Genomic DNA, 17,198 nt, shown 5'->3' with positions numbered 1-17,198 from the left:
TAATATCATACAGGCACGAAGCAACCAAAGAGAAAAAATCATAAGTTGCTAGATTTCTGTCTGCTAAGCAGACACTTTGTGCTTAGCAGATAAAATTCAAGCAGTTTCTTTTCTTCGCCTGACATTCCTCCTCCTTGTGTGGGGTGCTGTGCTTGTTGCTCCTAGGTTTCAGCAAAGATAATTTAAACTCGTACCCTAGATTCGAATACTGAGAGCTTTCCCCTTGACGGTTTTGTTACGAGCCGTTTACCCTTTTCCGGCACGTGACCTCAGAAAAATCGGGCTCCATCGGTTGCGGTAAGGCGCAAACCATGGAGCGAATTTTTTCAGAGTTCCAGCGGGAAGTGGGTAAACGCTATCGGCAACGCGCGAGAGAGTGATATCGAATCTAGGGTACGAATTTAAATTATCTTTGGTTTCAGCAACTGTAACATAAGGAACCACGTGCCAAAATTTAAATAAGTCGCTAGCTATCTCGTGCGGAATATAAACACGACATCCACTGGTTGCCTAGATTAAGTGTTCCGTAACATCCAAATACATCTAAAAACATTCGAAGAAGCTCACTGAAAGTTTATAATGTGTCAATTAACGTCCAACGCGAGAAGCTCATAAACACATGGATTTTCGTTTAATAATGAAACGGTATTATAAAAATCAATGACGAAAATCCAGCAGTTTGGCGTTTCACGTTGACGCTATTGGTCGTTCCCACACCACGGCTTATATAGATAAATAGATATAATTATATAAGCCATGCCCACACCATTTGTGTTCTTTAAAAAAAAAAGATTAAACTATGTGACTTAACTGACTTTATTAAAAATTTACAAATTTTAAAATCTCAAAATTTTTAATGTGAGTTCATTTAGTTATAAAGGGACCAGTCACCAGATCTTCAAACTGGTCCACACAATTGATCTTTTGACTTTGAAAACAGTTTTGTAAGTTTATAGTTTGTGATCATGGCATCGTCATCGGGTTGGAAATCAATCGACCCAGATTTGGCTTTAGCCATTAAACTCCAAGCACAGTTTGACGAAGAAATTGCTTCGACGCACAAAAAAGAAACAGTAAATTTATTTTTAAATTACAGTATCTAAATAAAAAAGTGGGATTGTTCCATTGGTAAAGCTTGGGTATTATTTTTTATCTAGGGTGGTGTCAGTTATTAGTTTATATTGATCACCATGTATTTATTAATATTAATGTAGAAAATGATTGTTGGCCCCCGAATTCTAGCTGGCCGCTTGTCAGAACCTTGGGCAAGCAATGTGACAGGTTTTTTTTGTTTGCGTAACAGCCCTTAACAAAGTCAAAAGACGTTTTGAGTAAAATATAGAGGGGGCTGGTTGGACATCCCGGTCCCAGCTGTCAAGGAATTATCCAAATTTTCAGAAATCTGTATTTTGACAAAAAACTTTTACTACAACAATATTACACATCCGAATATACCTTGGCAACCAAATTTTAAAATGACTGTTATGGCTTCGTACACATAATACTCTTTCATGAGGTACAAATATGGTAAAAACACAAGCCAAAAAGAACACTAAGCAGTGATTCAAAATCTACTCATTATTTTTTAGATAAAAAACTTTCAATATTCAGAAATGTTAGTTTTAAATAGATGAACACATGAATGTATTTATTTATACTTAAGTAGTATGACAACTTTTAGTGCTGCTCATAAATTAACCCACCTCACGCTATATCAATTTGCTACTTCTTCCTAGAAAAAAATCAAATCGACCTTACATCTTGTAGAGGTAATTGTTAGTGAAGGGAGCTGTTGCCCCGCGTTGTTCTTGCCACCACCATCCTACCCATTGTAACCCGGCCACCTGTTTAAGGCATTATAAGTTGCTAGATGACTTGGGCCTAAGGTGGTGCCTTCGGTATTAGCCTAGCTTATTATTATTTTTTATTATTATTATTATCTTCTTGTGTGACTTTTTTACTCCTCTCCTCCACCCTTTTCTTACTTCAAGCTCTCAGTTAAAAGTTTAATTTTATGGCACACTTTTGAGTCTTATGTCACTTTTGCATTTTCCTTGTGGATTTGACAATACTTGCAGTTAGTAATTTTCATAGTTATTAAATATATCCATTTTTTGCCATTTTCAGAGGAAGAAAGTGATTTCATTGTTGGATTCAGATGATGAGGATGATAAATATGATTCATCTAAAGAAAATTTAGATTTTGAATTAGCAAAAAGGCTTCAAGATGAATTGAATAGGGATATAAGTGTTTCAAATGCGAGTTCTAAGCCACAGGTACAAATTTTTGTTCAAGGATTCGAAAAAAAAGATTGTTAAAACCCCACATGTTTTGCCTAGGGTAGGTATTTCCATATCTTTAACATTTAATTTGACCCCCAAAATGTTAATTCAACATGAAAAATACATACTCGTGGCTAGAACGCCCGCCTCGTAGCAAGAAAAGCCAGGTTTGATCTCAGCTAGTTAGTACGCCTTTGAGTATTAAAATTATCTCCCCTTTAGTTAATTGGATTTTTCCCAAGTTCTTTGGTTTCCTTTTAAATAGAAACAAGTTTAACAGTAATAGATAGTAAAAGTAATGTAAGTTGGCTCACCACCAGTGCCGTAACTAGGGCGGTGCCCAGGCACAGGGCGCAGACCCTGGAGGGGCGCCGAAATGACCAGACCAGGACCTATACTTAGACCGCGTTTACATGGTCGCACTTTACGCGACAAACAGCGATCTTTTTTTGGTTCGTCATGTAAACGCCAAAATTTGACAGAACGCATAGCTCCATTTTCGGTAGAAAGGTGCGACAGCATGAGGTAGACTTTTTCAATTGGAGCGACCCGAAATCGCCATAAAGACTCTGTCGAACCCTTTCGTAGAGGTTTTTCCCTAAAAAATCATCCGCAAAAGATTTACCGATTCGGAAATTAAAGCTTTGATTAATGTTATTGGTGAAAAAAAGCTGCTAAGTATTTTAGAAGGGAAAAGGCAGAATAATGCAGACGTTTTTAAAAATATCGACAAAGAGTTGAAAAAATTAGGGTTTAAAAATAAGGATTGGCAACAAATTAGAAATAAATGGAAAAATTTAAAATGGAATTTATTAAAGAAAAATCTAAGCGATCGAAATCGGGATCAGGAGACGCATCTTGTTCAGGCTTCAAGTATTTTGAAGAAATGAACGAAATTTTAAGCTCAAGAACGATAGCCAAAGCGCAAGAAGTTGAACTAGAAAGCGAACCTTAAGATATTTACAGTAAGTTTCATATTTGTTATTATCAGTTTCTAGCTATGGTCCATCGAGCCGGATCCTCGTGACATCAGTGAGCCGCTACAACTCAAACTGAGGGATCTGGTCTTCTAATCCTGGCGTGTGGGACAGTTCGGTCATCTAATTTAACGAAGTATGGATAATCTAATCAACAAACAATGTGGCATCAAGGGACAGTTAACAAGACTTGAAGGAATCGTCACCAGTCACGCAACTTAACCACTCACAGACACCGCAGTAAAACTATACCAAGGCAAAGCGGAGAGAGTTGTACATGCTTCAAACGTCTATTATATTAGCCAATACTGCCATACATTTTGACACAAATGAAACTGAGTTCAACAAACTGATCAGAAGGGCAGAGACACTAAGCATATTCTTTAACGATCCTTTGGCTCAGCGAACAGCCGCAACAAACCCAGCCAGTCTGAAGAGTCATCAATGAATTCTTATGGAGTCAATTGCTTGGTATCAAGAGAATCTTGGACATCATCCCAGGTTGTCTTAACCACGACAAGGATCGATGTTGAACTCTCAAACGGGCAACTACGATCAATACGAGCATTGTTTCATTTAGGCTCACCAGCCCGTTTTATCTCTGAACAATGCTGCAAGAAACTACAACTTAAACGAAAACGTCCCACGGAGGAGTTGGAGCCGGCGACAATGGCACTTCACGAGGAAGCATCCAGTTTACCATCAAACTAAACGATGGAGATGGCCCAATCCAGGTTGACGCATTGGTAATGAGAACTGTTACTAACGATCTACCCAATTTTCCGATTAACATTAGTACAATGGTGAACACAACCCAGCTGATTGCGCCTCTACGTGTATGTCAGCCGTTGAACTCCACAATTATTCATTATGGTGGAAGGGGCCGTCTAGGCTCAATCAGGCTAGAATCCCACCATCAAGTCATTCCAGACGAAACTGAAGAGTGCCTACTCGATGCTTGACCTATTCCTGCTTTTTCTACGCTGGGTAAGGTAGATGCGTCCTTACTTGATAATTACTCATCATTGTCCGTGTTACTTCGAGTTACGGCCTTACATCCATCGATTCCTGAAAAACACTCGAACGTCCAAACCTAACAGGACAACTGGTCCGTTATCTGCAACGGAAATCGACTCCGCACACAAATATTGAGTAAAGACTGTTCAACAACTAAATTTCAGTGAAGAAGTGTCTAAAGACATCTTCACCAATTCCGTCAAAAAGTAAATTATTGTCATTAAATGCATTTCTTGATCCAGATGAATTACTTCAAGTTGGAGATCGGATTCGAATAGGCAAAAATGAATACCGATCGACTCCATCCGATGATCTTACCACGAAGAAACAAATTAACAGATCTGATACTTGTCCATGAACATTTAAGGCATTTACATGCCAGATCGCAGCTGCTTATATCAGTCATTCAGTGACGCTTCTGGGTATTCGGAATTCGAGATGCGGTCAGATTTCATATAAGACGTTGCGTGCCATGAGTCCGACAGAAAGAGACCACCCTCCAACAAAAAATGGCAGATTTACCAGCAGCACGCGTCAACCCAGCTAGAGCGTTGTTACGATGCGTTGTGGACTACGCCGGACCATTTACCCTCAAGGTCTTGAAAACTCGTGGACAGAGGACTTTCAAGGCGTACGTAGCTCTCTTCGTTTGTTTTGTAACCAGAGCGATTCACTTTGAAATTGTCAGCGACATGACTGCAGATGCCTTCCTAGCTGCCTTGAGACGATTCACAGGTCGAAGAGGATAGAGCTCCGACATTTATAGCGACTGTGGGTCCAACTTCCACGGTGCAAATCGATAACTTAAGGTTTTTCTAAAGTTCACGACAACACGAATTAGTCGCGGTGCAATTTCATGGTTTACATCGAATGAAGGTATTCGCTGGCATTTTAATCCACCCAGCGCACCAACCTTTGGAGGTCTCATCTAAGGCGAATCGTGGGGCTAACTCATTTGACGTTCGAAGAGATGAATACCTTACTATGCCAAGTCAAAGCGTGCCTGAATTGTAGACCCTTGTCAGCATTATCAACTGATCCCGATAGCCTTGTGGCTTTAACACCCGGACATTTCCTGATTGGTGACGCCTTGACTGCAATTCCAGAACCTGACCTAACGACTACCTAAACAAACCATCTCACACGATGGCAGTTGGGACAACAACTCCTTGAGCACTTTTGGCGTAGATGGAACAATGAATACCTCACCCGATTACAACAACGCCCTAAATGGCTTTCAGTCAAACGAAGCTTACATGTCAACGATCTCGTCCTACTTAAGAACAAAGATCTTCCTCCGACCAAATTGAAGTTGGGCAGAATACCGGAGATACATCCTGGCGCAGATGGTTGTGTAAGAGTGGTCACCGTCAAGACAACTGACCGTGTGCTGCAGCGACTCATCAATAAATTATGCTTACTACCAATGAAATAATGTAATCTGAATAATTAAAATGAGATTTTAAGAACACCTGGATGTTCGCAACTACACGTTTTTATTACTTGTAATGGGTTTTTTAATCGCAGAGTAAGATGATTGTTATCTAAACTTTATTTTTTATATTCTGATTTTCTGTATAAATATCATGGCCTTTCAATTTATGGGCAGTATTGTTTAGTATTCGAAGTAGACATGAACGATCAATAAATTACGGTTTGGTAGTTTTAATTCGTGAGTTATTGTTGCGGTCACTTACTGGGTTGGTATGCAATTTTCAACGATTAACTTGTTGTAAAAGATACGACTTCTAGCTTGCAATTGATTTTGAAGTATTTCTATTAACACGAGATGCGAGGGTAAAATAATTTTTCTCAAATAGTTTCGTTGTATATATGTCACAAACCAAAAAATATTAAACAACTAAAATAAGCTTTAACCAATTTGATTCGCGTCCATTTTCACTCTGGAAAGTCCTCCTAAAAATACCAAAAACCCTAAAAAAAGATCGCCCCGATTTCTGGTCGGTCAAAGTTCGACCTTGTAAACCCGTTTTGAAAACGCGTCGAGCCAAAGGATTAGTAACGGTGCGACTTCGAATGGTTCGATGCTACGTATGTATAAACCCCCTCTTAAACAATTTTTTTTCAAGAGTGCAGTTGTAGAAGCTCGCACCGGGCGCATAAAAGGCTATTTACGGCACTGCTCACCACCCTCCTATGCATGATAACCCAACCACCTGGAATGGCTAGTACAAATCATTTGATATATGGCTTAGGTAAAACAGGAGATAATAAAAAAATCCGTAAATTAATAGGCATATATTTTAGGGTAAATGTCTTTTAGAAAATGAGTATTTGTGATTTGGAATAATTAAGTAATTTTGAAGCAATCCATCAAGGTAATTAAGTAAGTGAATTAATTATTTAAGTTATGTGTTGCCACAGCTTTGACTGTAATGAAAAACCGTTTGTAACTCCAGTCACTGTAGCACAAACTCTCTGGGAGGATGAAGCTGGTGTGTACAATTTTCCCCAATCTACAGAGTTAGTCATGGTGTAATTTGGGCAGATTGTTCCATGTAGTTTTCCCCACTCTGGTTTTGATGCCTTAAAAAAATTCTTTGCTCCCTCATTTAGTAGCCTAAATGAATGGTGCCCTGAGATCAAGCTAGAGCAAGGTCAGGGTGAGCAGACTAAATGTCAAGAATAGGTGTCACATGGGTAGCCAAAACTATAGTTATTGTTAATGATTTTATTTTATGTTGCACATTACATATGAGGCTATACTAGGTACGTACTGTCCTCTAGGTAGCATTATAGAAGGCCCACTTGGTTATAAACAACGGGGCGAGGGGGGGGTGCCGTTTATATATATATATATATATTTATATATATTTAAAAGTGTCGCGAACTTGTGCATAATTATAGCCACAGCCCCTTACCAAAAAATAAGTTGGCTTTTAGTTTGTATTTAGTTGGTATACACATTTTAGTTGGTATTAAGTTGGTTTTAAGTTGTCAGCATTTTTCAATAATCTAGTTAAAGGGGTAATAAGTGGATATTAAGTTGGCAGTATGGTATAGTTGGTAATAAGTTGTTTTTATGTATGGTTTTAGTTAGTATTTAGTTGGTATTTGTCCCAAATACAAACTTAAAACCAAGTTCCTAGACCACTTAATTTTTGGTAAGGGCTAGTAGACACCCATAACACTTTATTGAATTAGTGTATTATTTCAGAGTGCAAAAAATATAGTTGATGATCAGTGGGAATTAATTGACCCAAATCCAGATGTGCATTCACTTTTTTTGGCATTTGACGAAGAATATTTCTATGGAAAACTTAGAGGAGTTGAGGTTAGATGGAGTCCCAGAATGACATTGTAAGTATGAAGTTTAGTCATAAGCTTATACTAGCTCCCTATTAATTAGTTAGAAATGTACATAGGCTGTGCGTTAACAGCGATTTAACCCAAGACGTTGAGGTGGCGGCGTGTCGCCATCTGATAGTAAAAAATAAAAATATGAGCTTTCCTGTGAAATCTGGTTTCGTTTAAACAATGGTTAGAAACCCGTTAAGCCTAAGAGATAAGCCTAAAACTATAAATATTTTACGACAATACCTGTTCATATTGAAATAAATAAAATATTATTTCTAAATGTTGATAAGTATAAATGTTTAAGTCTACTCTGAGGATTAATGAGTAAATAGTTGGAACATCGTACTTAAGGTAGTGCGACAAGCCTTGGTAACATTATTAAATTGTTAAATTAAAGGAAATATCAAAAGTCTTATCAGAATTCTGGAAATATTAATACCAAGCTAATTTTGGAATTTAGTTCAAAAAAAGGTCTCATTTGGTTCCAATTTTGAAAAATTCGGTCCCTATTTTTATTTCAAAAAGAAACTATTTTCCCTACTTTGTTTTAAAGATTTTCGTAGGATTGCCCGGAATTAATTGTAAATGTGGCTTGTATAACTCAGCGAGGTAGCATTGAACAGTTAGGCTACTCCCCAAAATAAACAAAAAAAAATAAGTTTACTGGATTGAATACTAACCGGTAAACTTAATTACTATTTGAGCTAGCTAGGTTCTTGATAATTAAGTCTAGTTTAGTTTTCATTGCCTGCTGTACTCAAAATTTCCATGACTTTAACATATTTTACTTCCATTAAAACAACAAACGTTAACAACTACTACTTTATTTACAACCATTTTTTTTTCTAAAGTTTCTTGCTTGGTGTGCATTATTTACAGATGTGCCGGACTTTGCTGTTATGAAGGTAGAGGTGGACTATGCTCAATTCGTCTGAGCACGCCTTTGTTAAAGTTAAGACCCAGAAGGGATCTTGTTCAAACTTTGCTGGTAATTTTTTGTGTTAGCACACTTATTTAATCAGGGCTAGAACTTTTTTTATTGCGATAGAAAGGACCAGTTTGAAACCCTTTCTATAATTTTTTTTTATTCCATTCAATTTTCTTGTGTTTGGCTATAAATCAAGTGCACATTAAGTTAGAAATCCTTTATTTCAAATTATAGCTCAACAAACTAGATGTTATACAATTTTTACGAAATTTGGTATTTCAAATTGAAAAAAAAAAACATTTTTTTTTAAATGAAGGCTTTTTAATGTGGTTAAACATTAAATTTGAAATTAAATGTCCCTTCATGTTTTTTTATTTTCATCAAAGTAATTTGTTCTAGTGTCGAAAATTTTTCTGATTTTCAATACCAATTAGTTTTTTTTTTAAACCAATCATTTTTTTAATCCTTCTTGGCCAAAATATGGTACATAATCGAAAATGAATTTAAAACTTTGTTTCTGGCTAGACTTTTGTAATAATCGGAATTGAAAGAAAATTTACATCGAAACATCTTAAAGCGATATACTGCTGTTCCATAATTGCTTTTTTGGCTAATATAATCAACTAGGCACAGAGAAAGCATCTAAACTTGTGTTTTTGTTTAATAATGATGTTAAAGAGTCAAGTGTAATTATAGTCACAGAAATTTTTTTTAATAAAAGTATATAATTTTTGTACTTTTGGCCGAGTTAGAATGGGTAGGAGGGTGGTGGCCAAGCCCTCCATGCCATGCGAGCCAACAGCTCCAGCTACTCCCTACGCTTACTATTAACATTAACCTCTACAAGTTTTTATTGAAACCTTTTCTATCCACATATTTAGCTCCAACAGACAGAACTAATTATAAATATTGTAAATTTAATAAATTACATGGCTGAAAAGCAACGAATTTGAGAAGTCCAACTGGTTTCTGCTATATCCCTTACCAGGTTTCATTTAGCTGCGTATAACCCCTGAGGGGGAGACAATTATTTAAAATCCTACTCTGCCAGTACATAAAACCACCATAAGAAGTTAGAGGGATCAAATATTATAATAACCTTTAATTTTTTCTTTATAGCATGAAATGATCCATGCGTACCTGTTTGTAACTGGAAATAACAGGGTAAGATTCTTTAATTTCTTAGAATATTGTATCAGTTCTATTCAACCTAATCGTATCCGAGTGAGGATGTAACATGATTAGATTAACTGTCACAATTTAAGGTTCGGGTCAGGTAAGTTTTATCTATGAGAATTTATGACACGAGTTTAAGCATAATAAATAAAAGATCTATTATTGTCCTTTGACAAATATCTCAAAAAAAGGAATTGTGATCAACTTACAAAATAAGACAACCCTCCTTGGCTAGTCATTTCAATGTCTCTGAGGCTCAAAAGGAAGATATAAATATGACGGCTAAGTTTTTGTAGTTCAGAACCAAAAACTGTCCACTTAACAGAATGTGGAATTTTTAACAGCCGGCGACGACACTTCGTGCGGTCTGCCTTTTATTAGCCATGACATGCCGCGGATCTTCCTGGCTGCAAAAAAAAGAATACTAATCTTCAATGATAAGCGATCCAGTCATCATCTGGTGCCTGGATCAGTTACAATATTACTACCTGTAATTGTATAGGTGAAATCGATAAACAATAAATCTGTTACATAAGTATTAATACTTGCAAGTGAAGTGATTTTGTACCACAGTGCCAATGCACCATATTGTGTCCCTTAGCATAGTTCTATTACTGGAAAAAGTAATAATTCCAGTGCGATTGAACTACTAATTCACCAAAAATGTTTCTTAAAACATTGCTCTTCACAGAGATGTTTTGAACACAACTACATTTGTTACCCGATTTCTTTGTTAAAATCTCTAACTAGAGTGGTTTGGGCTTTGTTGATTTGACCTGGAATTAACTCCAATGTTATATTATAATTTATCACTTAACTGTTTCTAGTAGAGAACCAAGCAAGCTCAAATATATTATTTTTGTTTAATTTCATTTAGGATCATGATGCCCATGGATCTGAATTTCATAAACATATGAACAGGATAAACTCAGCCACAGGCGCTAAAATTACGGTAAATTAAAAAAAAATGAATTCATATAAAATATTTTAATTCAAAGTTATATTTTTTTCATTATACACAGTTAAGATTTTGATATCAGTAAAAAAAATATATCTGTTAAACATGAAGTTCCAAAAAAATTAAATTATATTATAGGACTAAATTACCAATTTATTGGGGTTGAAATAAAGAAATGTATTTAAAAGGAGTTTTAACAGTATAAGCCAGATCAGAAAAGAAAACTCAAAATCTTTTAAAATCTGCTCCTTCATGAATTCAATTTTCATGAAAAACATGACAAATTAAACATGTCTTTGCTGTGTAAATCATTTAAAATTTTATCAGTTAATTTTTAACCGAATATGCTAAAAATATTGGAAATATAGCATAACAAATTAAATTATAGGATTTTATAGGGCCATTTTAAAATTTTAGGAAATTATAAGAATTATAGGACATGGAAATTCTAGAAATGATTTTGGGTTGAACATTTTTTCACTTTTAGACTGGAATAAGACCTTTAAAATATAAACAATTTTCATAAGTATAATTCTTGAATAAATTAATTTAGACCTCAACAATGTTTACATTTTTTTCCAAACAAGATCGACCCTTACAAAATTACACCAACTTGTGCTTCACATTTTGTGTGGCCTTTTAAAATCATAAGTTTCATATTTTGTGTATTTTCAGGTATATCATAGTTTTCATGATGAAGTAAATTTATACAAAGTTCATTGGTGGAGATGCAATGGCCCGTGCAAAGAAAAAACGCCATATTTTGGATATGTAAAGCGATCAATGAATCGACCTCCTCAGCCTGCTGATTGGTGGTGGAAAGATCACCAGGCCACTTGCGGAGGAACATACACTAAAATAAAAGAACCTGATCCAGTTGAGAGAAAAAGAAAAAACGTTTCTGGTCAGTAGAAAAAAAATTCAATCAATGGTACGAAGAATGTTTTTTTTTAATACTCTGCGGGAATTCTGGTCAAATGTCCCTCTGGCACGATAGGGGAGGTAAGAAAACGTCACCGACGTGGCCTTTAATTGCTTCTGAAGAAGTCTTGGAGCACGAGATACTGTATTAGGAGGAAGGAGCTTACTCTTCAAGCATGAGGGGGATATTGAAAGCAATGCTAAGAATCGTCTCAACTTAATCATTCTTCCTTAGTATAAACATATGTAACATAATTAGTCATAAGTGTGCCAGAAAGAACTTTTTCTCAATGAGACCTTGTTGCAAGGATATGACGTAATTGACGTCACTTCCCAGTTGATGACGGTTTTATCGTCATCGAAACTAGTTATGCCGGGTAGGGAAGGAAGGTAAAACCAGTTTTACGCGACGTTAGTCCATATTTTCTTTGGTGGCTGTGAAACAAGGTCTCATTTAAATTTTTAATCAAATGTTAAACAGAGGCACCCTTATCAGTAATTATGTTACATATGGTATAAATAAATGTATTCTACATCATATTTATTATTCTTATAAGATGTACTTGGTCCTTAAGTGCTAAAGTAAATTGTCATGTGGGAATGGTGAGAACTAGCATGGTTACTCATGTAATTTTGCTTTTTTTTGGCGGAGAATGTAGCACTTGACTATTTTTTTGGGCCCCCAAATGATTATTTTTTTAATTAACTTAATTTTAAAAAAGTAGTAATTTTATGGGATTACCGTTTTTTGGGTTTTTGGCGGAGAATGTAGCGCTTGACGCGTAGATTACGAAGTTATTTGTTTTGGGCCGCAAATGATAATTTTTTTAATTAACTTAATTTTAAAAAAATAGTCATTTTAGTAACGTTTTTCTAAAAAATAGTTCCGTCGTGTATCCGTCGACCCAACTTTTCTGACGCGCCCCAGCCCCATTCCGAGCATTGACGGTGGGCCTTCTGTAATCGTACCTAGTGGCATCGTTCCAAGGAAGTTCCTCTTTGGTGCTCTCATACAACACCAAAGCTACTAGCTAGCTTCAATATGTCACTGTGTAGCTCTGCCATGTATTTTTCCCTCCCCACTTTTGTTTCCCTTTAAGTTTTTCATTTTATGTGTTATATCTAAGGTATTTTTCATAATTCTCTTTAGACAATAAAAGTTCAAAGAAAGGAAAACATTCGCAATCTATAGAGAGCCCTAAACCTTCCACCTCAAAGGATATCAGATCTTATTTTGATGAAAAGAAAAGTCCTAATCAAAATGTATCGAACATTCATACCTTATCTGATGGAAATGCTAATATGAGTATGAAGAGGATGAATGAGTCTGCTTCAAACAGTGGTAATGGTGTCAAAGGACCACTTACAAAAATGAATAGCTCTAGTACCGTTACAATTGCAAACTTCAAAAATAGCAATAATTTTAAGCCATCTAACACTGGTTCTAATGTTTTTACTATCAATTCTTTTTCGACAAATTCACCCAAGAAGAATTTTCATAGTTTTTCTGGACAAGGTAGAAGTTTAGGGTCATCTTAACTGCCACTATTGTGTTTGTTGTATATTGGATTTATTTTGCTTGTGTTAAAAGGAAACAGTAAAATTATATATTTTAAAAACGTATTTGCTCATTGACTGTCATGTAGTACCACATTGGGTGGGACTATTACAATGTTAAATACTGTGTTCAATTTTAGGTAAACACTTAGGTGCTTAAATTTTTAAAGATTTTCAGTGTTACCAAAAGGCCTGTTTTTTAAATAAAAGTCTGTCATTGAAAAATATGGCATAAAGGGGATAATGATTTGTCATACCCTGTCGTATAAGATTAAAGAACTAATTTCGAGCCCCTCCCAAATTTATATGTATAAGACCAAATTACTATTTTAGTCTTATACGCCGTTTGGTTCAGATTTGAAGGTTAATTTAGTAATATTTGGTAAGAGCACGTTTAGACCAATCGAATGATACCAATATCAGGTCATATCAATATTCAAGGTCACCGGAAGTAACGTCACATGGTTCGTATTTCCGGAAAGCCCCCACTTTGACCCGTAAGACAAACAGTTCTTTGTTACAAATCATTAACCTAATTAAAAAATACCTTGACCCATCGTGTACCTTGTAACAAAATTGTATCATTCATACATTTATGGTCGACCCCCCTCTGATAAAGAAATATTCCACTGGCTCTGGCACTCCTTATACCTTATTATGGCTCTGGTCTTTCCCTTTTTGGGTTTATCCGTGTGACGTCAAGGCTCCTCCAAATATTCCGCTCTTGCGGATACAATTTTCCACCCCGTACGGAACGATGACCGAAGCTATAAAGTGAGGCACGTGGGGTTTCGGGTCAGAACGTTTTTTGATCAACGAAACGCGTATGCGGTATGCCACTCTGTTGGTACTACTTTGTAGCCGGATTCCTGGTGGGCTGAAAAGCCAAAGTTTTAAGTATGTTCGCGGAGAACCAAAATCGAGTGACCGCGATAAAGAAATAGTGCAGTGCGGATCCACGCCGTTAGTACCACGGTTACCTCCGAGGGAAATGAACCTATCTCTTCGAAACTGTAAGACTTTAATAATTAGTTAAGACCAGAGCCAGAACCACCTATTACTAATAATGATAAATGTATGTACGTTTTACTAATACCATAAATTAAGCGACGAAATAAATCTAAAGAACCTTTAATTAAATCATTTTTATTTACTAATGTGACACCAATTTGTTACTATATAAAATTACCCCTAGACATAACGAACCAAGTACCTTAATTAACCATAATTAATTTTTACCCCGTTAAATTTCGTTGCAATGTTATTTCACCTTTCATGTTTAGTTTTAAAATTTGTTACTTCGCGTATAAATTAAGTTTTCATTGGGCTATATTTGTTTCACGTAAAATGTTAGGGTTTTTTTTTCATTACCAGTTTTTATATAATTTCCGTAATTAATTTTTAATGATTTTAGCTGAGTTAGGAGTATTTATAGTTGGTTGGTCACTACGTTCCCCTTCGTTATTTTCTTTTAATTATGTTTTTGGCGTGCTCTCTTGGGTTTCGGGCAATTGTTTTCTTGTTGTTGGTCAATGAGTGTTTATAGAGACATACATACACGAGGTTGTTCTCCCCAGTTAGGCAAATTTTTAAGTTGCCAAGAGTGTTACGAAACTTATTTCGCTATTGAAGAAAGTGATAGGGAATCACATCATTTGTTTGCCAATATGCCTAACTCCGCTCTCCCTAATCAGGCTGATCCGAATGCGGCGCCTATTTTAGCACTCCAGGCCCAGGTGGCTCAATTGACCGCGTTGCTACAAAATCAAAATAACGCGGCGCCCCCCGCGGCGGTCATGCCCGACTCGTGGGCACAACCCGTCACTCTCCCTAGCTTTTCCGGTAATTTTACCGATAACAATACGAGATAATTTTTATTGAAAGCGCGCCAAATTCTCGCTTCTCGAAATTGTCCCGAACCGTATTTTCTAAAGCATTGGATTCCTACGATGCTCACAAGTGCGGCCCTTGAGTGGTTTTATTCCCAACCTGATTTTGCCTCTTTCGCCGATTTTTCGAACGCCCTTAACGCGGAATTTCAGGCCCATAACGATGATGATCGGCTCCTCGATAAATTAGATAATCAGTTTCAACAACCCGGCGAGTCGGTTAGCACCTTCGTCGAGAGAATGATTTCCATTGTTCGGAATTTGACCACCCCCATGTCCGTTGCGGCCCAGATTCGGTGTATTCGCAGAAATTTAAACGCGGATCTTAGAGTTGCCCTCGCGACGTCGCAATTCGCCACGGTTCGCGACTTGGTGGCGTCAGCCGACTTAGTCGAGCAGGCCAAGGCCTCCCGTAGGGGGGACGAAATTTCCAAAAACCAACCCGGGAAAACCCATGAAAATATTGTTTGCCTTCGTTGTGGGGACCGCGGACATTACCAAGACCATTGTAAGGCCCCAGCTAACTCCCCTTCTCGCAACGGCATTGCAAATTCACAATACCGCGCGAATCCCAACACCGAACTTTTGTAAATAGTGGTTCCTATCAACCCCAAAATAATTTTTCTAGAAATGGGAATAATTTTCAGGTGCGCACCAATAACTTTAATCGGCCCCGTAATGGCGGCGTGGTGTGCCACCATTGTGGTGAGCCCAATCACATCCGCCCCGCATGCCCTCAACTTAACATTTCCCGCCAAAACCAACTTAACACCCCAGCTCAACAACCCCTTCAGCGCAATTCGGGAAACGGGGCACAGGGAGGCTTACCCTCCCACAACAACCCCCCTGTTCTTCCCGCCCGACGAAACTAAACTCCCAATCCTGTAGCGCCGGATTCACAAGTGGTAATATTCCAAATTCAAAAATGCCAACTTTGGCCAAATTGAAAGTTTCAATTAACAATTCTTCTTGTCTCGCCCTTGTGGTTCCCGGCTCAACTTATACCCTTATTGACGAAAAATTTAGAGAAATAGTTTTAAACCGTATTCTTAATGAAAGTAGGCGTGTTAAATTAGGAATTAAATTAGCGAATAAAACCAGGGTTACTTCTACCGGGAGTGGGAAATATATCACGACCTTGGACATGAAGTCCGGTTATTGGCAAATTCCGCTTGATGTCCAGAGTCGTGATAAGGCAGCGTTTGTTACGCACAGAGGCCTCTTTCGCCCGAAAGTGCTCATGTTTGGCCTAACCACGGCCCCGGCGTCCTTCCAGAGAATGGTCGACAATTTGCTAGGCCCCTTGCGTCACGAAGGCGTTAGCGCCTATCTTGACGATATAATTATTATTTCGTCAACTTTTAACGACCATATGGCTACCCTCAGAAAAGTTTTCACCATCCTTAGCGACGCTGGTTTGACGATTAAAGCTAGTAAAACCCATTTTTGCAAAACCGAGGCACTTATTTTAGGACATGTTGTCAATGAAAACGGTGTAACAGTCGACCCAGCTAAAACTTCCGCCATTCGCGATAAAGTCCCTCCCAAAACCTTAAAGCAATTACGCAGTTTCTTAGGCGCCGCTTCCTACTACAGAAGATTTATTAAAAATTTTGCCGCCATAGCGGAACCCCTTTACTCCCTTTTACATAAAGACGCGGTTTGGAAATGGACCCACGCGCACCAAGAAGCATTCGACACCCTTAAAATTGCGCTCACTTCCGCCCCCATCTTAGCTCAACCCGATTACGCAAAACCCTTTGACGTTTATACGGACGCCTCTAACTCTGGTTTAGGCGGAATTCTTAGTCAGACAGTAGACGGGAAGCCTGTCGTAATCCAGTATGCTAGTCAAGCTTTAAATCAGGCGGAGCGTAACTATTCAGTCACTGAGCGTGAATGCTTAGGAATCAAATGGGCAATAGATAAATTTAGACCATATATCGAGGGTGGTCAAGTTACAGTTTATAGTGATCATAGCGCTCTTCAGTGGCTGCGAACGGCTCGCGACCCCACGGGGAAGTTAGCTCGTTGGCGCCTCGCGATTGACCCCTATGTTTCGGCCATTCGGCATGTACCCGGTAAGTGTAATGGGATGGCGGACGCGTTGTCCCGTTTTCCGGATGATGACGAATCGAACTCGCTGGTCGGGTCCGAATCTAGTCATCTGGAAG

General features: G+C 37.6%; 1 protein-coding gene across 1 annotated transcript; it reads left to right on the top strand.

Annotated features, from left to right (window-relative positions):
• Positions 1–681: 681 nt before the first annotated feature.
• On the top strand, positions 682–13,190 carry mh (DNA-dependent metalloprotease SPRTN). The gene is made up of 8 exons (XM_090177790.1): positions 682–1,073; positions 2,128–2,277; positions 7,456–7,598; positions 8,475–8,583; positions 9,643–9,687; positions 10,577–10,651; positions 11,333–11,561; positions 12,729–13,190. The coding sequence occupies exons 1-8, from the start codon at positions 966–968 to the stop codon at positions 13,115–13,117; spliced, it is 1,248 nt and encodes a 415-aa protein (XP_090033916.1). The 5' UTR covers positions 682–965; the 3' UTR covers positions 13,118–13,190.
• Positions 13,191–17,198: the final 4,008 nt, after the last annotated feature.

This window comes from Leiobunum rupestre, chromosome 6, assembly GCF_980474605.1.
Source record: "Leiobunum rupestre chromosome 6, qqLeiRupe1.1.hap1, whole genome shotgun sequence".
Lineage (NCBI taxonomy): Eukaryota > Metazoa > Arthropoda > Arachnida > Opiliones > Sclerosomatidae > Leiobunum > Leiobunum rupestre.
Note: the sequence above shows the minus strand (reverse complement) of the source record. Positions and strands in the feature narration are given on the sequence as shown.